General features: G+C 44.4%; 1 protein-coding gene across 1 annotated transcript in view; it reads right to left on the bottom strand.

Moving 5' to 3' along the window:
- Positions 1–12,707, bottom strand: part of IQGAP1 (IQ motif containing GTPase activating protein 1) — a 116,566-nt gene extending 103,859 nt beyond the window's left edge. The window contains exons 1-2 of the mRNA XM_012463800.3: positions 12,596–12,707; positions 10,139–10,238 (exon numbers count right to left, since the gene is read on the bottom strand). Of these exons, the coding sequence (XP_012319223.1) occupies positions 10,139–10,238; positions 12,596–12,650 (155 nt within the window). The 5' untranslated portion in view covers positions 12,651–12,707. The remainder of the gene's footprint in view (positions 1–10,138; positions 10,239–12,595) is intronic.
- Positions 12,708–21,930: the final 9,223 nt, after the last annotated feature.

Genomic DNA, 21,930 nt, shown 5'->3' with positions numbered 1-21,930 from the left:
TTCCAGCCTTGACTGGTGGACATTCCATAGACTCAGCTGCCTGGTTAACACTGGTTTTTCAGTCACATCTACTTCAACACCTATTGATTATAAGGGGAAGTGGTAAACTCTGTAACCCAACTCTTTTGGCTACCCGCTCCTTTTTTTCCACCTTGAAAGGATCTTTTATGTGCCACACTATTCTTCATGAACTAAAAAGAGATCATTTACGCTATTTAACAAGACTGGAGATGGAAAAGGACTTAATGAAAAATAAAAACTACAACAGGGCAAAGCAACAACCATTAACAGAACCAAGGAAAAAAATATCAAGACTGTAGAAAGTCAAGTCAGTGCAACAAAAGATGTATGTAAGACACATACCTAGAATGCTTATTTAATATAAACAAAATGAAGAGCCATAAAACAGACTATGCAGATCTAACTAATGATCAGAACTAATGAATTTGAACTAATCATTAAAGGCATAATGGACAATTTCCTAGAGCTAAAATAAACAAACAAGAGACATTATAAACCAAGAAGAGTCTCCACATTACAGGCAAAATTGCTAAGCCAATATCAACCCTAACATGTTAACTGGGAATGTTTATACCTCAAGGAACAATTCTCAAACAAATTTCAAGTCACAAAAAAGTTAAAAAAAAAATCAAGTTACTTGTTATAGAGTTAAAATTAAGCTAGCTTCACATAAGCAAAGTCATATATATTTTTCTCAAAAAAATGAAATATGGTTCACCATAATTAAAAAGTCTAGAACCAGATATAGATATATATATATGTGTGTGTGTGTATATATATATATATATATATGTGTGTATATATATATTATTTGACAAAGTAGACATCAATTGCTAACAGGTAACAAACAGACGGTTTTTAAATGATATTAGAGGCCTGTAATTCCACCACTTTGGGAGGCTGAGGCAGGAGGATCACTCAATGCCAGAAGTTCGAGATCAGTTCCCCTTATAATCAACAAAACAAGACCCCATCTCTATAAATAAACAAAAAATAAGCAAACAGAATATTAAACTGAAAATTTTGGCAAGGTTTTAGAGAAATTAAACTACCTAGACTTTGAGTTGATAGAAGAAATTACAAACAGAAAGATTAACATTTACACTCCATAAAATTTAAAACTACAATGAAGAAAACAAATACAACGAAACATCAAGGGAAAATGTTTGTAAAAAATATGAGAGAAGGTGAATGTCCATGTTATGAGAGCTCACAAAAGTTAACATCATGACCCTAGAAGACAGGCATATAACAAAAATAGAAAATTTACATAAGAAAATAATATCGATAAACAAATATTTAAGAAAATGTTTAACCTCTCCAGCAATCAAAGCAATATAACTTTAAAGAGGAATAAACCTAAATAAATTATGAACATTAGATAATTCACTGAAAATAGTAAATTAAGACAACACAGGCTGGGTTTGGCTGCTCACACCTGAGGTCCCAGCACTTTAGCAGAAGGATGGCTTGAGCCCCAGGAGATGGAGACCAGCCTGGCAACATAAACAATTTTTTTTTAATTAGCTAGATAAGGTGGAGTGGGCCTCTAGTTCCACCCACTTGAGACACTGAGGTAGGCGTATCTTTGTTCTTTCAAGGAAAATTTCCTATACTCACTCTTTTTTGTTTGTTTGTTTGTTTGTTTGTTTTGAGACGGAGTTTCGCTCGTTACCCAGGCTGGAGTGCAATGGCGCGATCTCGGCTCACCGCAACCTCCGCCTCCTGGGTTCAGGCAATTCTCCTGCCTCAGCCTCCTGAGTAGCTGGGATTACAGGCACACGCCACCATGCCCAGCTAATTTTTTGTATTAGTAGAGACGGGGTTTCACCATGTTGACCAGGATGGTCTCGATCTCTTGACCTCGTGATCCACCCGCCTCGGCCTCCCAAAGTGCTGGGATTACAGGCTTGAGCCACCGCGCCCGGCCCCCCCTTTTTTTTTTTTTTTTTTTTGAGACAATGTCTGGTTCTATCACCCAGGCTGCAGTACAGTGGTGTGATCTCAGCTCACTGCAACCTCCGCCTCCCAGGTTCAAGTGATTCTTGTGCTCAGCTTCCAGAGTAGCTGGGATTACAAGCACATGCCACCGCACCCAGGGGGTTTTACCACATTGGCCAGGCTGGTCTCGAACTCCTGGCATCAAGTGATCCACCTGCCTTGCCTCCCAAAATGCTGGGATTACAGGCATGAGGCACCACGCCACCTAGCCTATAGTCATAATTTTATAATAAAGAAAAAGGAAAGGATTAAGTAAAAGCAAAAAACCTTAAGTACATAATTTTTAGATCTAATCACAAATTCACATTTTTAAGTTACAACACAGATGTTCCTCGATTTATGAAGGGGTTATATCCCTATAAACCCATTGAAAGTTGAAAATATTGTTAAGTTGAACCCCTTCCCTTTTCTTAATCCTTTCCCTTTTCCTTTATTATAAAATTATGACTGTAGTCTGGGTACAGAATCTCACACCAGTAATCCCAGCACGTGGGAGGCCGAGGCAGGCGGATCACAAGGTCAGGAGTTCAAGACCAGCCTGGCCTACATGGTGAAACCCCATCTCTACTAAAAATAGAAAAATTAGCCAGGGGTTGTGGCAGGAACCTGAAATCCCAGCTACTTGGGAGGCTGAGGCAGGAGAATCAATTGAACCCAGGAGAATGAGGTTGCAGTGAGCTGAGATTGTGCCACTGTATTCCAGTCTGGGCAACAAGAGCTAGATTCTGTCTCAAAAAAAAAGAATATTCAGGGTGCTTGGGTAAAAGTTTATTGAGTGCCTACTATATTTCACTGTGCCAAGCAATTAACCATCACAGCAACTCCGTAAGATGCATAGTGTTCCCATTCTGCAAAGGACAAATTTGAGCTTACTGCCTCAAGCTAAGCAACTTGCAAAACCAGAATCTGAACTCACATCTGCCAAAACAGAAAGTCTGATTCTTTTCAGTGTGCCAAGATATATCGACATTCAAGATTTTCAAAGACATTTTATTCAGACTTTTTGAATTTGTTTTACTTAATTATTCATATTATGAGAATATAGAGTCACATGACTTTTCTTAGTAATAGTAATGGGTACTAACTAGTTAACTCTCTACATTTCTTAATTTTAAATTTTGCTAAGCCAGATGCAATGACTCACGCTTATAATTCCAGTACTTTGGGAGGCCAAGGTGGGTGGATCACTTGAGGTCAGAAGTTCAAAACTAGTCTGGCCAACATGGTGAAACCCCGTCTCTACTAAAAACGCAAAAATTAACCGGGTGTGGTAGTGGGCAACTGCAATCTCGCTACTCAAGAGGCTGAGGCAGAAGAATTGCTTGAACCTGGGAGGCAGATGTTGCGGTGAGCCTAGATCACACCACTGCACTCCAGCCTGGGCAACAGAGCAAGACGCCATCTCAAAAAAAAAAATTGTTTTTTTGCTAAATTTTCAGCTACATGGTAGGGTAAAAAGCTTTTAGTGGCCACATTACTCCCATTTGTATGAATACTCCCATTTGTAACATTGTTACGATGTGGAAAAGCACTCAGCTTCAACCACTTTAACAAATACACTTTTAAATGCAACCCACTTCTTAGGGTGAAGCCTGTCCAAGGCAGCTGCACTAAATTAAATATCGGAAAAGAGAATAGAGGTTTCCGGCTATGTCGCCATTTTAATGGTTAAGAATAAATCTCGGCCGGGCGTAGTGGCTCACGCCTGTAATCCAAGCACTTTGGAGGCCAAGGCGGGCGGATCACCTGAGGTCGGGAGTTCAAGACCAGCCTGACCAATATGGTGAAACCTCGTCTTTAAAAAAAAAAAAAAGAATAAATCTCATCCCATACTTACCCTCGGTAACTACAAATAAATAAAAGCATCAGCTTTTAGTGCCACCATGCCATTAAGCAGCTACATGCTATGATCCCTAAGTCACACTGGGTCTCATGAGATGATTAAACTAGACCTCCCATCAATAAAAAGAGGGCTTGGGTCACATTCTAAAAATGATCCCCCTCAACATTTAAGTGATGCTCCTCAGTTTGAGAATTCTAGAAGCTGCTGGGCATGATATTCTTCCTAGTCACCTCGCCTACCCATTTTGTTTTCTTGCTTCTTAAATGTCTTAATTTCTGTTTTCATGATCACAGTGTGCCGGCTTGGACATATCCCAATGTTCGTGGAATTCTGATATCACTTAGAGGGAGAGGAGATCTGAAGAGCCCATCCCAGAAAATGCTCTATGCCAACAATAAAGACATACACACAAAAGAGACTTTGTTTCCCAAGAACTAATTTCTTTCCAAGATACTTTTTCAATTCCCCTAAATTACAGAAGGTGACACGCTTCTGTTTAGTGCTAAGCTCAACTTAACACCATGGAGTTGCTACAGTCTCCAACCAGCCAGAGTTCCTACTTTCCCTTCTCCAAGAGGGGTATGCATTACTCCTTGAGCTGCAGTATGGGCACTGAGCAGCAGAAGGGTGGCTCATGATAGACTTGAAAGCACACACGAGGAATTCTCTGAAAGTCAGAGAACGCTGGAATTAACTTTCTTCCTGTGACCTTTAACATGGCTGAATTTTCTTCCATTTCCAATACTAATCATACTTTCTTCTCACTTGCAGATTTCCCTGTTTTTTTCCCCCGCCTGACATCTTCTCTTCTTGGTTCTTTCACCTTAATCTTACTCTGATCTTTTTTTTCTTTTTTGAGATGAAGTTTTGCTCTTTTGGCCCAGGCTGAAGTGCAATGGCACGATCTCAGCTCACCGCAACCTCTGTTTGCAAGCTTCAAGCGATTCTCCTGCCTCAGCCTCCCGAGTAGCTGGGATTACAGGCATGTGTCACCATGCCCAGCTAATTTTTTGTACTTTTAGTAGACGGGGTTTCTCCATGTTGGTCAGGCTGGTCTTGAACTCCTGACCTCAGGTGATCCACCCACCTTGGCTTACCAAAGTGCTGGGGCTACAGGCATGCGCCACAGTGCCTGGCCATTATTCTGATCTTCCTATTACTTCCTCCTGTCTAAGACCTGAGCACTGAACACACCTCACACACTTAAGTGTTACCTCCTTCAACTGAGTGAAATGGTATTCATCGCTCCTATACAACTGCTTCTTAGCCAAAACAAATGTAAAACACAGTAAGAACCGGAAAAAGGATAAAAATAAACTTTGGTTTAAGCATAAATAGTAATTTAAGATATATAAAGGACTCGTAAAATCCCTGATCTACAGTGCAGCCCTTAGCAAAAAGCCTTGAATAGTTAGGTGATATTAGAACAGTGGCTTAATTTCAATATCGAAGCTGCTCTCTAAACAATGAAGAAAAGCAGAAATCTCTATGTTTTCTATTTCTCAACCACTCCCAGTGCTCATGTACAGGACTCACCCCTAAATTTTCCCACTTAACCTTTCAGGGAAACACAAACCCACACCCACAGAACACTCTCGTCTCTCTACACTTAGACGCACTCTTTCTTATACTCACTGCCTCTACACAGTCATATTGACTCTCTACACACTCCTCTCTTTCCCCAAGAAAGGGCTCTGTTACAGGCACAGGAGAAAATGGAGTGCCCCAGGATACACAATGGGGCCACTGTACTACAAGGTGGAGCTTTTAGTAGGTGGAGTTGAGGTATTATAAATAGAACTGAAGAGGGGAACGTTTTCTCCCTCCGTCTCTATGATCTTTATTCCTGGCCTCAGAGCTGCTGTAAATCCCAGATCCTGGGACTCTTCCAACTTGGGAGGGGTGGAGGTTATGAAGGAAACAGGATGGAACCAAACCAAAAAAGTGAATAGGGCCTAGTGCTAGAGGGGAAAGAGGGGCTCTGGGAGCACAGAAGATACAGCCTGGCTCAGCAAGGGAGGAGAAAGAACTGGAAGAGGTTAATAGCTAGCTAATAATGAAGAGCATGCCATTTGCCCTTGGTGCACTCATAACACTTGTTAGGGGTGGCAGCAGCCACACAGGTGGCTGACAGGGATCCTAGTTCTCTTTTCTCACCAGAACATTCCCAGGCTTATTTCCTTTGTCCTCTCTAGTTATGCAATCTAAATACGTGCTTCCAATGTTGATTTTTTTAAATCAAAGCCTTAAACAACAGCAACAAAAATCACCACACCCAGTTTTAGGACTGCCTCCATAAAATAGATCAGGCACCTTTCCATGATGCCAGGCCAATGGGCAGTGTGCCAAGGTAATATGCACTATTATGCCCTCCCTTAAAAAAAAGAAATAGAACATGACGATTATCACAATGTCTTCACTGCCTTAGTTACTACCTTTTTTTTTTTTTTTTCCTGAGACAGAGTTTTGCTATTGTTGCCCAAGCTGGAGTGCAATGGCACAATCTCAGCTCACTGCAGCCTCACAACCTCTGCCTCCCAGGTTCAAGCGATTTTCCTGCCTCGGGCTACTAAGTAGCTGGGATTACAGGCATGTGCCACAACACCCGGCTAATTTTGTATTTTTATTAGAGACAGGGTTTCTCCATGTTGGTCAGGCTGGTCTGGAACTCCAGATCTCAGGTGATTCACCTGCCTTGGCCTCCCAAAGTGTTGGGATTACAGGTGTGAGCCACCGCCCCCAGCCAGTTTCTTCTTAAGTATGCAAAAGCACTGAACTAAAAAACACCCCAGGGGATCATGGCCTGTGGGTGGTCTTTAAAGGAAATGGGCTACTTTCTTATACTGAAAAAAAAATCTGACAGAAAAAAAGAATAGCTGTAAATAAAATGCCTTGCTAACATGGCACCCGATGAAGGAAATATGATGACGTGTATTATTCTATTCAGGCCACGATATCCCAGCATAAGGCAGAGTTCTTAAATTGTTTTAAATCTTGTTTTTCAACATGCGGAGGAGTGGGAAGTAAGGAAGGGGCATAAGAATCACTACAGACATTTAAAATACCGTGGGCCTTTCTTATCCATGGGTTCTCCATCCATGGAGTCAACCAACTATGGATCAAAAAGTCAGAAATAAAGAATGATACAAAAATAAAACAATACAGGGTAACATCTATTTATGTAGTATTTACATTGGATCAGGTATCATAAGTAATCTAGAGATGATTTAAAGAATATGCAATGTACTTAGGTTATATGCAAATACTATGCCATTTTATATAAGGAACTTGAGCAACGGTGGATTCTGGTATCTGCAGGTGTCCTGGAACCAATCCCCCCCAGACACCAAGGGGCTACTATATATAGATCTCTGGCCTTTCCAACCGAGACCTACTGAACCACAATCTCTATGGGAAGGCCCAGATACCTGTATTTGTTTTAAAGTTCCCCAAGTGATTCTAACAGTGTAGACCTGGTCATAAGAACCATAGTTAAAAAAAAAAACGATGGGGCAGGGCACGGTGACTCACACCTGTAATCCCAGCACTTTGGGAGGCGGAGGTGGGTGGATCACCTGAGGTTACAAGGTCGAGACCAGTCTGGCCATTATGGTAAAACCCTGTCTATACTAAAAATACAAAAATTAGCTGGGCATAGTGGTGGGCGTCTATAATTCCAGCTACTTGGGAGGCTGAGGCAGGAGAATCGCTTGAATTCAGGAGGCAGAGATTGCAGTAAGCCGAGATCACGCCACTGCAATACAGCCTGGGTGACAGAGCAAGACTCCATCTCAGGGGGAAAAAAAAAATCATGGAAACTATTCTTCAATCAAGAAAACTATGAGTAGACCAAAAACTCAGGCCTCAGTGTCCTCATATAAATGAGATGGTTGAACTAGATTAGCAGTTGAATTAGATTAGTGGTAGTGTTGGGGGTGGGGAGGTGTTAGCCAAAATACTCTCTGTAAAAAGTGGAATTTTATTCCAGAAATTCAACAGTAAAACAAAAGCAGAGTTGCTTTCGATGGGAGAAGGAAGGTGTGCTGAGGCTGTTCCCTCTCACCCCCAGGTCACCTCAGCAGAATCACCAAAGCTCCACAGAGCACAAGATAGTCTTTTAGAACAGCTGCAGCTTTCAAATTCTTTTACCTTCCAAACCTAGAAGTCCACAATTTAAATGGCAGAGATCTTACAATTTTTGTTTTCTTCTAAACTTCATATGAGAAAACGCCCCCTTCTCTAGTGATATAGCACGTCTTGCTATGTCATCTTCTATTATTTAGAAAGAAAAGTGTTGGCCTCATCACCGAAGTCATCACTGAAACCCAAGCTTCAGTTTCCTGGAAGAGTTTTAAGCTCAGAAAAGAAGCCTAGATACAAGACAGCATGCAAAATACAGGTTAGTGCTTGCCCCAGAAGAAGGAAGAAAGGGACCAGAGGGGCATGAAAGAGACTTTATTTATTTATTCTTTTTTTTGAGATGGAGTCTCGCTCTGTCGCCCAGGCTGGAGTACAATGGCATGATCTCGGCTTACTGCAACCTATGCCAACTGAGTTCAAGTGATTCTCCTTCCTCAGCCTCCCGAGTAGCTAGGATGACAGGCATGTGCCACCACACCCCGCTAATTTTGTATTTTTAGTAGTGATGGGGTCTCTCCATGTTGAACAGGCTGGTCTCGAACTCCAGACCTCAGGTGATCCACCCACCTCGGCCTCCCAAAGTGCTGAGATTACAAGCATAGAGCCACCGCTCCTGGCCCAAAAGAGACTTTAAATGCAGCTATGTTGGTTTGGTTTTGTTATTAGAGGAAAGGGAACTATCTGAAGTGTTAACATCTGTTAGTTCTGGGACACAAGGATGTTTGTTATATTGTTCTCTGGACTTTCTTATAGCATTTTAAGATTTTCAGAATTAAAACACACACACACACACACACACACAATCTTATTAGCACCATTTGAAACATCCTTCATTTTTATTAAATGTTAATTATAAATATTTCATTATCCCTCACTTGCCGTCTTCACCAAAGCTCACTTATAGACTACATGACCTATAATTACATCCACCCTGGGACTCTGCAAAAGAACACCAGCATCAGAACAAAAGAAATGAATCACTGCTAACAAATTGACACTCTAAAATTAAGACCACAAGGTCTTGGGGCATCTGAAAAAGGAAAAGAATAACTTTACGTTTACTTCATAAAGAGTGCAGAGGTTGGGAGGCCGAGGCGGGTGGATCACGAGGTCAAGAGATCGAGACCATCCTGGTCAACATGGTGAAACCCCGTCTCTACTAATACAAAAAATTAGCTGGGCACGGTGGCGTGTGCCTGTAATCCCAGCTACTCAGGAGGCTGAGGCAGGAGAATTGCCTGAACCCAGGAGGCGGAGATTGCGGTGAGCCGAGATCGCGCCATTGCGCTCCAGCCTGGGTAACAAGAGCAAAACTCCGGCTCAAAAAAAAAAAAAAAAAAAAAGAGTGCAGAGGATGCTGCCTCTGAATATTGCCTAACAAATGGACCTACACCAACAGCACTACACTTCTAAGCCTCCCAAACCAAGCACCCACTCCACAGGTCATGAGAGAAGACTCAATTCACATATAATCCAAATTCACGAAGAATCAGTGAAATATTAAAGCCAATAACTTCAAACCTTAAAGATGCTATTTCCACCCCACAGTTGGTAATGCCCAAAACATGCACAATCAGCATAAAACTGAACAACACAAACCTGGAAAATTTTTCAGCACACTTAAATGCCCATCACAGTGATTCATGATAAACTGTCACCAAGGCTATTTATTGCCATAAATAAATACCCTACCTATACTTCAACCACCTCAACCACCAGCTTCCCAGTTACATCTGCAACATACTCAAAGAAATCTTTTTCTTTTTTTTCCCCCGAAACAGGAGTTTTGTCACCCAGGCTGGAGTGCAGTGGTGAGAATATGGCTCACTGCTGCCTCGACCTCCTGGACTGAAGTGATCCCCTCTCCTCGGGCTCCTGAGTAGATGGGACTACAGGCATGCACCACCACACCTGGCTAATTTTTAAATTTTTTTTTGTAGAGACAGGGTCTCACTATGTTGCCCAGTCTGGTCTCAAACAGCTGGGTTCAAGTGATCCTCCTGCCCCGGCCTCCCAAAGTGTTGGGATTACAGACGTGGACCACCGAGCTCAGCCTCAAAGAAATCTTTATTTGTATTCACACTATTATCAGTTCCCTTCTCTTAATCTTCTCTCCAGCCAGCCAATCTTTACCTCTTTGCTTCTTCCAAATGACAAAGGTACTCATAAGCCACATTCTGACGTCTCCTTTCATCCATCTCCTCTGCAGTAAGTCTTTCATTATCCAGGACAGCTAAAACATAAAAGAAAGAATGTAAACACCAGGATCTGTTGCCTTCCTGAGTGATAAAAGATTGCCACCGCATCAATTTCCTGCTACTCACCTAGAAAGTCAGGGTAACTGATGAATGTGTGGCTAGCCAGGTGTACTACAATGACCTTCCTAAAAAAAGAACTATGTGGTTTCAACAATACTCATCTTGACTTTTTAAAAAATGTATAATATAAATATGTACTAAATTTAATGTAAACTTGAAAAATACTGTCTTGAGATTTGGGCCCAAATCTGTCCCTACCTGCTAGAACTCCTAAATACAGATCTGATAATGTTGTTTCCCTCTTTTATTAATGACCAATGCCAGCAGTTATTCAGAAATAAGTGGCAGTAATTGTACTAAGCATTTTACCCACATTCTCTCACTGAAACCCCATAACAAACCCGTGATTATTGCTCCTATTTTACAGATAAAGAAACTGAGGCTGGGTGAGCTCAGTCCCATGGCAAATAAATGCAGGGCTTGAATTCACACTGGAGAGTCTGTCTCCAAAGCCCGAGCTTAACCTTGAAGCCATCTGCTTCCTTCCTGGGTACCAGGTATGGAATAAATTCCTAACTCCTTGGGAAGACATTCAAGGCCTTTCCCAGTCTGGTCTCCACTATTTTTGGAAACTCTCCTCTGCGCTTCCTCCCACCACGGTGCACTCCACACCGCTCAGTTCCCAGCACACACAGTGTCCCTCGACTCTTCACCACCTTTGTCCATGCCCTTCTCTTATGTCCTGTCTCTTGTTCCACCATGCCCTAACCCCCCCCTTTTTTTTTATTTTTTTTTTTTGAGACAGAGTCTTGTTCTGTCACTCTGACTGGAGTGCAATGGCACAGTCATGACTCACTGCAGCCTCCACTTCCTGGGCTCAAATGATCCTACCCTCAGCCCTGAGCAGCTGGGACCACAGCCATGGGCCACCACCCGTTTTTTTTTTTTTGTTGTGTTTTTTTTTTTTTAAGAGATGGGATCTCACTATGCTGCCCAGGCTGGTCTCAAACTCCTGGCCTCAAACAATCCTCTCACCTCAGCTTCCCAAAGTGCTGAGATTACACACAGGAGCCACTACACCTGGCCACTTGTCAAACTTTCTACACAGCATTATTCAATGTTCTGTTCAAATGTCAGCTTCTGGCTGGGGGCAGTGGCTCACACTTTGGAAGGCCCAGGCGGGGGGTCACTTGAGGTCAGGAGTTTGAGACCATCCTGACCAACATGGTGAAACCCTGTCTCAACTAAAAATACAAAAATTAGCTTAGTGTGGTGGTGAACACCTATAGTCCCAGCTACTTGGGAGGCTGAGGGAGGAGAATCGCTTGAACCTGGGAGGTGAAGGTTGCAGTGGGCTGAGATTGTGCCACTGCACTCCAGCCTGGGTAACAGAGCAAGACTCTGTCTCGAAAAAAAAAAAAAAAGTCACCTCCCGTACTCAGACTGTCTTCCCCAAGCCCCTTCTCCTTACCTACATTACTCTGTATGGCTGTAGGTTCAGCATCTTTTATCTCTATTGCGCCTTATAAACATTAGCTTGCACACCTGTCTGTCTGATTAAAATGTTCTCTGGAGGTCGGGCCTGATCTTACTCATCTTTAATTTCACAAACGCTGCACAATACCACACATATAACTGTTGATGTGCGAAATGTTGATACTTTAAAACCTCAAAACCCCAAAGGGTCCTCCTTTAGCCAATCGTGCCTGCAGTTCAATAACGTCCAGGGCAGGCAACAGAAAATGAGGAAGTCAGAGGATTTTCTGCTTTTTTTTTTTTATTTTATTTTACTTTTGAAATCTTGAGGAGGGAACCAAGCCCAAGAAAACCGATGACTTGCCCAGGACGGCACCTCTCAGCTAGCCTAGGATCGGGCAGGTCTGGACCTCGGTCTACCCACTGCGTGCACCCCGCAGGCAGCACTAGGGCAGCGCCTTTCCACGGAGCAGTGGCAGAGCCCGCGTCCTCAAACCCCAGTCCCCAGGACACGCCCTGCGCGGTCCTCCTGCCACCTCACCCTAGGCCGCCTTCCCCAATCTCGGTCGAGCCTGGCTGGCTGGAAGCGCTGGGTGGGGCTCCCCGTACCGCAGCCCCAGCTAACGCGGGGAGGCCTCGGGGGTCCTCACCGCCGCCTCGGAGCCCGAGGGGGCTCGCACCCGGGGCCTCGCCGCCCGCCGCCCGCCGCCCGCCGCCCCGCCGGGGCTGCTCTTCCGGCTCCGAGCTGCCGGCAGCCGCCCAGCCCCACCCGGCCGGCCGAGCCCCCAGAAAAACCGCGCCTCATTTGCAGTTAGCCCGGCCCCGAAGCCCCCGCGCCGTGGAGCCCCGCACTCACAGCCATAGTGCGGCCGGGCCACGCCCAGCCCGTCAACCTCCTCTGTGGCGGACATGGCGGCCGACCTCGGGTCTCTGCTGAGGAAGCCGTGAAACCTTGGAGGCGCGGGCGGCAGCAAATGCAAGCTCCTGCCAAGTGCGCGGGCTGCCCGGGTCCCCGAGGCCCCGCCCCGTCCCGTCAACCCCACCCCGCAGGCCCCGCCCCAGCGGCCCCGCCCTGCCGCACCGGCCTGAGCGGCCGGAAATAGGCGGGCCAGAGTCGGCCCGGCCCGCCCCTAGCCCCGCCCCCTCAGCCCGGCCCCTCTCTGCATCCCGCTAAGGTCTCCGTAGGCGGAAGAAGAAGGTAGAGCCGGTCCTTCAAACCCGCTCGCGCTGAGCTTGCCCTGCCGGCAATGCCCGCCCAGGTTTACAGCCCCGCCCCAGGGCCACCGCCCTACCCGCAGCGCTAACCGAAAGGCTGCTGGTGTCTGCTTCCTGAAATCAAAATCGTGGGTCGTCTCTCTTCTCTCGCTGGCCCCTCAGCTAACCTCTGCACCAAACTCAGAGAAGGCGCCCTTTGAGGTGGTCCAGGGTGTCTGGTTGGACCCGAGCAGTCCCCAAACTGCCATAAAGGTCCTCCAGCCCCACGCTCCGCAGTTCGGCAGCATGGCCTCAGTCCTCTCAGATTCAGCAGCAGTCACCACATTACCCAAGTGTTTGAGATGTGGATGCTGAAGCCTAGCTCTGTCCAAACCTCCGACCTTTAGGGCCCTTGACATTGTTCTTTGCAAGTTCTTCTTTTTTAGGTAACTCTCTTCCCATATCAAGGAAGTCTCTTCCCCCTGCACCTTGTGGCTCGCCCTTTAAATATTAGTATTCAACGGTATTCTGTCCTCAGCCCTTTTCCGTTTTTTCTTTTTTTTTTTTTTTTTTTTTTTGAGGTGGAGTCTCGCTCTTGTCGCCCAGGCTGGAGTGCAATGGCGTGATCTCAGCTCACCGCAACCTCTGCCTCCTGGGTTCAAGCGATTCTCCTGCCTCAGCCTCCCAAGTAGCTGGGATTACAGGCGTCCGCCACCAGGCCCAGCTAATTTTTTTTGTATTTTTAATAGACACGAGGTTTCACCATGCTGGTCAGGCTCGTCTCGAACTCCGGACCTCAGGTAATCCACCCGCCTCGGCCTCCCAAAGTGCTGCGATTACAGGCGTGAACCACCATGCCCGGCCCGCTTCCTTTTTTTTCTTTGCCCACTCAGTAACTTTTTCTAAACTTGTCTCTAACTGCTGAGGACCCTTCAATATGTATATCCAAGCCAGATCGTCTGGAAGCCCCTCAATATTTTCAGCTAATGAACACTTTCGCCTGTGTATAGGGCAGACACCTCAAATCCTACGCGTCAAATATTCACCCTGCTCCTGCTATATTCTCTATTCATAGAAGTACTCAGTTCCCAATGGGAACCCCAGGCTCCTTGCCTCACGCCCTACATTCAATCTGTGTCTATTTCTGAAGTGTCTGCTTTTGTCTCAATCCCTGTTGTGATTACACTGCTTAGATTGTCATCATATTCATTCTCCCTTCTGCCAACCAGATCTTCACAGTTACTAAGGTGTTCTCTCTAAAGTGCAAATGCAGTTGTAGTCTTCTTTTTAAATTATTTTTTTCCTATTACTCCCTTCAAGATAATGGGCCAAGTTCAGCATGATTTAGCATGCCAAATCATAGCCTGAATCCAGACGTTTTGCTTCAGCTATTTTTTCTCTCTCTTTTTTCCTCTCTCTCTTTCCTTTCCTTCTCTCTCTCTCTCTCTCTCTCTCTCTCTCTTTCCTTCTTCTTTGAAACCGAGTCTTGACCTGTTGCCCAGGCTGGAGTGCAGTGGCACGATCTCGGCTCACTGCAACCTCTGCCTCCTTGATTCAAGCGATTCTCCTGCCTCAGCCTCACCATTTTGACCAGGCTGGTCTCGAACTCCTGACCTTGTGATCCACCCTCCTCGGCCTCCCTAAGTGCTGGGATTACAGGCATGAGCCACCGTGCCTGGCCACTGCTCCAGCTATTTTTAATGTATTCACTCTTCCTTCAAACTATTAAAGATACTTCAAAACCTGTAAGAACAAAATACACCTATAGAAAAATGGGCAAGAGTTTAATTTATTAAACTTACAAAGTAAAAAATTATTTCATTCTTAAGCTTTTAAGTTCACTTTACAAATTGTATTATTCTGGCCGGGCGTGGTGGCTCATGCCTATAATCCAAGCACTTTGGAGGCCAAGGCGGGCAGATCACCTGAGGTCGGGCGTTCAAGACCAGCCTGACCAACATGGTGAAACCCCATCTTTAAAAAAACAAAAAAAATTGTATTATTCTATTTATAAGTCTAGCACATTTCACCAAACACTTCTCAGAAACCAAATGATTCATTTGCGGGGGGGGGGTGTGTCACATTTTTATTGGGGCCCAGACAGGACGTGGTCTCCTCCATGTCAATGGAAGTGCTTGCAGTTTCTTCAGCCACTCTGAGCTTGGGCCTTGGGGATGGCTGAGCACATCCAGTATGTTCCCATCATCTCAGAGGGGCACTGGGTTGTTGTAGGGTGTGGCTCGTTTGATCCTGGTAGAGTACTTGGTGTAGGGGCTGGCTGGGGTCAGAATTATAGCTAAGCCCCCAGTGGTGAGGGACAGGACCAGCCCCTGCTCCTTGGCCCAAGCATTCTTGAGAAAGGCAACCGCAATCGCAGTGAGGACATGGAGCACTCTGAAGTTTCCCGAATTTTTTTTTTAAGTCTCACTCAGTTAATTCAGCATCTTCAAATATTTTAAATTATGCCTACTAGGCCAGGCACAGTGGCTCACACCTGTAATCCCAGCACTTTGGGAGGCAGAGAACTGAAGTTAGAAGTTCAAGACCAGCCTGGTCAACATGGTAAAACCCTGTTTCTACAAAAAATACAAAAAAATTAGCTGAGCATGGCGATACATACTTGTAGTCCCAGCTGCTAGGGAGGCTGAGGCAGAAGAACTGCTTGAACCCAGGTGATGGAGGTTGCAGTGAGCCGAAATTGTGCCCCTACACTCCAGCCTGGGCAACAGAGCGAGACTTTTAAAAAAAAACAAAAAAAGTAATTAAATTTAAAAATAAAGAATAAATTGTGCCTATAATACTATGTCTATATTAGATTTTCTTTTTTTTTTTTTTTTGAGATGGAGTTTCGCTGTTGTTACCCAGACTGGAGTGCAATGGTGCGATCTCGGCTCACCACAACCTCCGCCTCCTAGGTTCAAGCAATTTTCCTGCCTCAGCCTCCCAAGTAGCTGGGACTACAGGCACGCGCCACCATGCCCAACTAATTTTTGTATTTTTAATAGAGACAGGGTTTCACCTTGTTGACCAGGATGGTCTCGATCTCTTGACCTCGTGATCCACCTGCCTCGGCCTCCCAAAGTGCTGGGATTATAGGCATGAGCCACCGTGCCCGGCTATATTAGATTTTCTATTAGATTTTCTTTTTCATTCATTCAATTGTTTAAATCTTTTTCAAAATGTAGCAATTCTTATAAACATACAAACATAAAGAAGCTAACATTCTCTTAGATGGCCTGATTCCATGTGTAAACTTAGTAAGGTTTCAACTCAAAAACCAAAGTCTAAAACTAACTCAATTACACTTTAAAATGAGTTACAAAAAAGCTGTCACTCAAATAGGCCAAATTGTCTTAAACATTGCAAGTACATGAAATGTGAAATATTTCTCCTTATTTTTTTTTTTAATTGAGATGGAGTCTTACTCTGTTGCCCAGGCTGGAGTGCAGTGGTGTGATCTCGGCTCACTGCAACCTCCACCTCTCAAGTTCAAGAGATTCTCCTGTCTCAGCCTCCTGAGTAGCTAGGATTACAGGTGCACACCACCACATTCAGCTAATTTTTGTATTTTTAGTAGAGATGAGTTTTTGCCACGTTGGCCAAGCTGGTCTCAAACTACTGACCTCAGGTGATCCACCCAAAGTGCTAGGGTGCACCTCGGCCTCCCAAAGTGCTAGGATTATAGGCATGAGCCACCATACCTCATTGAAATATTTCTTCTTAACGCCAACATATTAATCTGATTGTTTATTCCATTAAGGCTTTCTGTATTTAATTATAAAGTTGGTCTGAGGTGAAAGCAACAGAGATGTTAAGACAGTTACCAACTGCACTGAGACCTTACTATACTAAGTGCTTCATATTATTTTCTCAGCTGATCCTTGTAATAATCCTGCATGGAACTACTGTTATGTCTCTTTTACACTTGGGAAAATGGAGAACTGGGTTACTTACCTGAAGCCAACATAGCAAGAGGCAGAGCTGGAACTCAAACCCGGGTCTGTCTAATAACAAAGCCCACATTCCTGGTCAATAAACTCAAGATTCGGAGAAATAGACATTAAGGTAATAACATGCTGGCCAGGCATGATGGCTCACGCCTGTAATCCCCCAGCACTTGGGAGGCAGAGGCGAGAGGATTGCTTGAGGCTGGGAGTTCAAGACCAGCCTGGGCAATATGGCAAAACCCCATCTCTACAGAAATACAAAATATTAGCCAGGTGTGGTGGCATACTACCCAAAAGGCTGAGGTGGGAGGACTGCTTCAGCCTGAGAGTCAGGGCTGCAGTGAACATGATCCTGCCACTGAGGTCCAGCCCACGTAGACAGAGTGAGACCCCATGACCAAAAAAATAGATAACATTTTGTCTTTTTAATTGACATTATTGGCAAAGGGTAAAAAAGCAACCACTCATGTACTGTTAATAGGCAATAAATTCACGTAGTCTTTCTAAAGACCAGTTTGACATTATCCATTTATCCTTCAACCAAAAAAATGCATATCTTGGAATGTATCATAAGGATATTGTGGTTTTATTAAATGTGCAAAAATTATCCATGAAGATACTCCTTGGAAACTACTCAAATGCATCAATAGTTGTTTACATCAGTGATGGCAGCTATACACAATAGAATGCCATATAGCCATGAACAGTGATGATCTTTGGTCTGGTCAGGCTTGACTGGCTACAGGAAACAGACATCCACAGTTTTACTTCTAAAGGACAAAAGTCTGGAAGAGAGGCCTTTATTATAAAGGTCTATATGGACTGGAACTGTGACAAAAACCAACCAGGACTAATGAAAGCTTGAAGGCATGGTTGCATTCCTCTGGGCATCTCTGCTTTTCCACAGAATGGCTCTACTCTCCATTCTTTGATAACCAGTTTCCTCCATTTATTTTTTTCTGTTCCCTCACAACTCTTGTTTCAGCTTGCCTTGCCATGGCTTTGATTGAAGGTCATGGTGTCCTCACATCATCAGCTCCATTGAGGATCATCTCAACCATCCAACTCCATAACCCATAGAACACGCATCATTGACCCAGCTCAGCTTTCCACCCTGTGGATACATCTCTGACCACCCACAGACAGGCTGCCCTTAGATTAGATGCTGATCTTTACTTCAATCAGCTATGATCAGGAGATCCAGACAATTAAGCATAGAGAAGTATGAGCTGGGAGTTATTTCCTTCAGTGGGAAGGTGAGCAGGCAAGAAATGTCCAAGCTGGCAGTACAATATTTTAATATTGTGGTTAAGTGAAAATATCAAATTATGACTAATAAATATGATACCATTCTGTTTTAAATGTAGATAGATAGGTACATAGATGGAGATGTGCATATGTATAGATAAAGCCTTGAGCCGGGCGCGGTGGCTCACGCCTGTAATCCCAGTACTTTGAGAGGCTGAGGCAGGTGGATCACGAGGTCAAGAGATCGAGACCATCCTGGTCAACATGGTGAAACCCCGTCTCTACTAAAAATACAAAAAATTAGCTGGGCATGGTGGCGCGTGCCTGTAATCCCAGCTACTCAGGAGGCTGAGGCAGGAGAATTGCCTGAACCCAGGAGGCGGAGGTTGTGGTGAGACGAGATCGCGCCATTGCACTCCAGCCTGGGTAACAAGAGCAAAACTCCGTCTAAAAAAAAAAAGCCTTGAAGTATATTCACCAATATATTAACAGTGGCTTCCCCAGGTAGTGCTATTACATTGGGGTTTGTTTTCTTGCTTGTCTGAATTTAAAATGAGCTGCTGGAAATACTGTTTTGTCAGCAAATATAAATATGAATAAAATTAGTAAATATGAAATGAATAAATGACAAAAATAATGAGCTAAATGGTCATTTTGGGAGACAAAATTGGTTCATGACCACAAAGAACTTACAAGTCAGCTGGAGTGGAGCAATATTAACAGGCTATCTTGAGATAAGCACCATAACAGAGGTTTCCCTGCTTAGAATACCTTTTAGCCTATTAACTGCCTGGGAAACTCCTGCTGATCTTCCCAGACCCAACGCAAATGTCATCTCCTCCCCAGGCAAAATTAATCACTTCCTCATTTATTATATTTCCCAGGACTTTAGTAACCAGGTATCTTCAGAAATAAGTCTTACTGTCTAGTAAGTACAACATTTTTAAGAAATAAGTCCCAAGTTTTTTTAGATTTAAATGCTTCTGAAATCAGGATAAGACTTACAATCAGTATTAAAAGAAACTAGCCAGCTACCAGGAGAAAAGTAGTTGGAGAAGTAACATAATTGTTGATATAGTTTGGATATTTGTCCCCATCTAAATCTCATGTTAAATTATAATCCCCAGTATTGGAAATGGGGCCTGGTGGGAGGTGATTTGATAATGGGGGCGGTTTTCTCTTGAATGATTTAGCACCATCCCCTTGGTGCTGTTCTTGTGATAGTGAGTTCTCATGAGATCTGGTCATTTAAAAGTGCGTGGCACTCTCTTTCTCTCGCTCTTGATTTCACCATGTGATGTGCCACCTCCCCGTTCACCTTTTACCATGATTGGAAACTTCCTGAGGCCTCCCCAGAAGCAGATGCCACTATGCTTCCTGTATATACAGTCTCCAGAACTGTGAGCCAATTAAATCTCTTTTCTTATAAATTACCCAGTCTCAGCCAGGTGCAGGGGCTCACACCTATAATCCTAGCACTTTGGGAGGCAGAAGTGGGTGGATCACTTGAGGTCAGGAGTTCAAGACCAGCCTGACCAACACAGTGAAACCTCTTCTCAACTGAAAAAACAAAACAAAAATTAGTGAGGTGTGATGGTGCATGCCTGTAATCCCAGCTACTCCAGAAGCTGAGGCAAGAGAATTGCTTGAACCCTGGAGGTTGCAGTGAGCCAAGATTGCACCACTGCTCTCCAGCCTGGGTGACAGAGCAAGGCTCTGACTCAGAAAAAATAAAATAAAATAAATTACCCAGTCTTAGATATTTCTTTCTAGCAATGCAAAAATGGACTAACACAGAAAATTGGAACCAAGTAGTAGGGCACTGCTATAAAGATAACTGAAAATGTGGAAGCAATGTTGGAACTGGGTAACAATATAGGTTGGAAGAGTTTGGAGATTGGAAGAGTTTGGAGGGCTCAGAAGAAGACAGGAAGATGAAGGAAAGTTTGGAACTTCTTAGAGACTGGTTAAGTGGTTTTGACCAAAACGCTGATAGAGATATGGACAATGAAGCCCAGGCTGACAAGGTCTCAGATGGAAGTGAGAAACTTACTGAGAACTGAAACAAAGGTCACATTTGTTATGTCTTAGCAAAGAGTTTGGCTGCGTTCTGTCCATGCCCTAGGGATATGTGGAACTTTTAACTAAAAAGTGATGATCTAGGGTATCTGACAGAAGAAATTTCCTTCTTTTTTTTTTCAGATGGAGTCTCGCTCTATCACCCAAGCTGCAGTGCAGTGGCATGATCTTGGCTCACTGCAACCTCCGCCTTCTGGGTTCAAGTGATTCTCATGCCTTAGCCTCCTGAGTAGCTGGGACTACAGGCACTCACCACCATGCCTGGCTAATTTTTGTATTTTTATAGAGATGTGGTTTCACCATGTTGGCCAGGCTGGTCTCAAACTCCTGACCTCAGGTGATCTGCCCACCTTGGCCTCCCAAAGTGCTGGGATTACAGGTGTGAGCCACCACATCTAGCTGGCAGAAGAAATTTCTAAGCAGCCCTGCATTTGAGAGGTGGCATGGCTGCTTCTGACAGCCTAACTTAAATGTGGGAGCAAAGAAATGACTTAAACCTGGAATTTATAATTAAACAGGAAGCACAGCATAAAAGTTTGGAAAATTTGCAGCCTAGATATGTGGCAAAGAAAAAAAAAGCCTTTTCAAGAGAGGAATTCAAGCAGGCTGTGGAGCCACCACTTGCTAGAGAAATTTGCATAACTAAAAGAGAAGCCAAGAACTAATAGCCAAGACAATGAGAAAAAGACCTCAAAGGCATTTTAGAGACCTTCATGGCAGCCCCTCCCATCATAGGCCCAGAGGCCTAGGAGTGAAGAATGGTTTCCTGGGCCAGGCCCAGCGCCCTGCTGCCCTGCACAGCCTTGGGACACTGCTTCTCACATCCAGGCTGTTCTACCTGTAGCCACAGCTCAAAGGGGCCCAGGTACAGCTTGGACTGCAGTTCCAGATGGTGCAAGCCAAAAACCTTGGTGGCTTCCACGTGGTGTTAAGCCTGCGAGTGTACAGAGCACAAAATTTGAGGCTTGCCACTTTCCACCTAGATTTCAGAAGATGTATGGAAAGTCTGGGTGTCCACGCAGAAGACTGCTGCAGGAGTGGAGCCCTCACAGAGAAACTCTACTAGGGCAGTGCCAAGGGTAATTGTGGGGTTGACACCCTGATATGGTTTGGCTGTGTCCCCACACAAACCTCATCTTGACTTATAACAATCTCCATGTGTCAAGGGTGGAGCCAGGTGGAGATAATTAAATCATAGGGGTGGTTTCCCTCATACTGTTCTAGTGGTAATGAATGAATCTCAGGAGATCTGATGGTTTTATAAATGGGAGTTCCCTTGCACAAGCTCTCGTCTGCTGCCATGTAAGATGTGACTTTGCTCCTCATTTGTCTTCTGCCATGATTGTAAGCCCCCCATCCCCCACAATGTGGAACTGTGAATCAATTAAACCTGTTTCCTTTATAAATTACCCAGTCTTGGGTATATCTTTATTAGCAGCATGATAACAGACTAATACACATTCTCCAATGGGGCACTGCCTAGTGGAGCTGTGAGAAGAAGGCCACCATCTTCCAGATCCAAGAATGGTAGATCCAAGAGCAGCTTGCACCCTGTGCCTGGCAAAGCCACAGGCACTCAACTGTAGCCCATGAGAGCAGTCATGGGGGGTGAGTCCTGCAAAGCCATAGGGGCAGAGCTGCCCAATGCCTTGGGAACCCACCCATTACCAGTGTTCCCAGCATATAGGACATGGAGTCAGATATTATTTTAGAGCTTTAAGAT

Source organism: Aotus nancymaae, unplaced genomic scaffold, assembly GCF_030222135.1.
Source record: "Aotus nancymaae isolate 86718 unplaced genomic scaffold, 86718_ANA_hifiasm-v0.15.2.pri h1tg000014l, whole genome shotgun sequence".
Classification (NCBI taxonomy): domain Eukaryota; kingdom Metazoa; phylum Chordata; class Mammalia; order Primates; family Aotidae; genus Aotus; species Aotus nancymaae.
The sequence above is the reverse complement of the archived record's forward strand: the minus strand, read 5'-3'. Positions and strand labels throughout refer to the sequence as shown.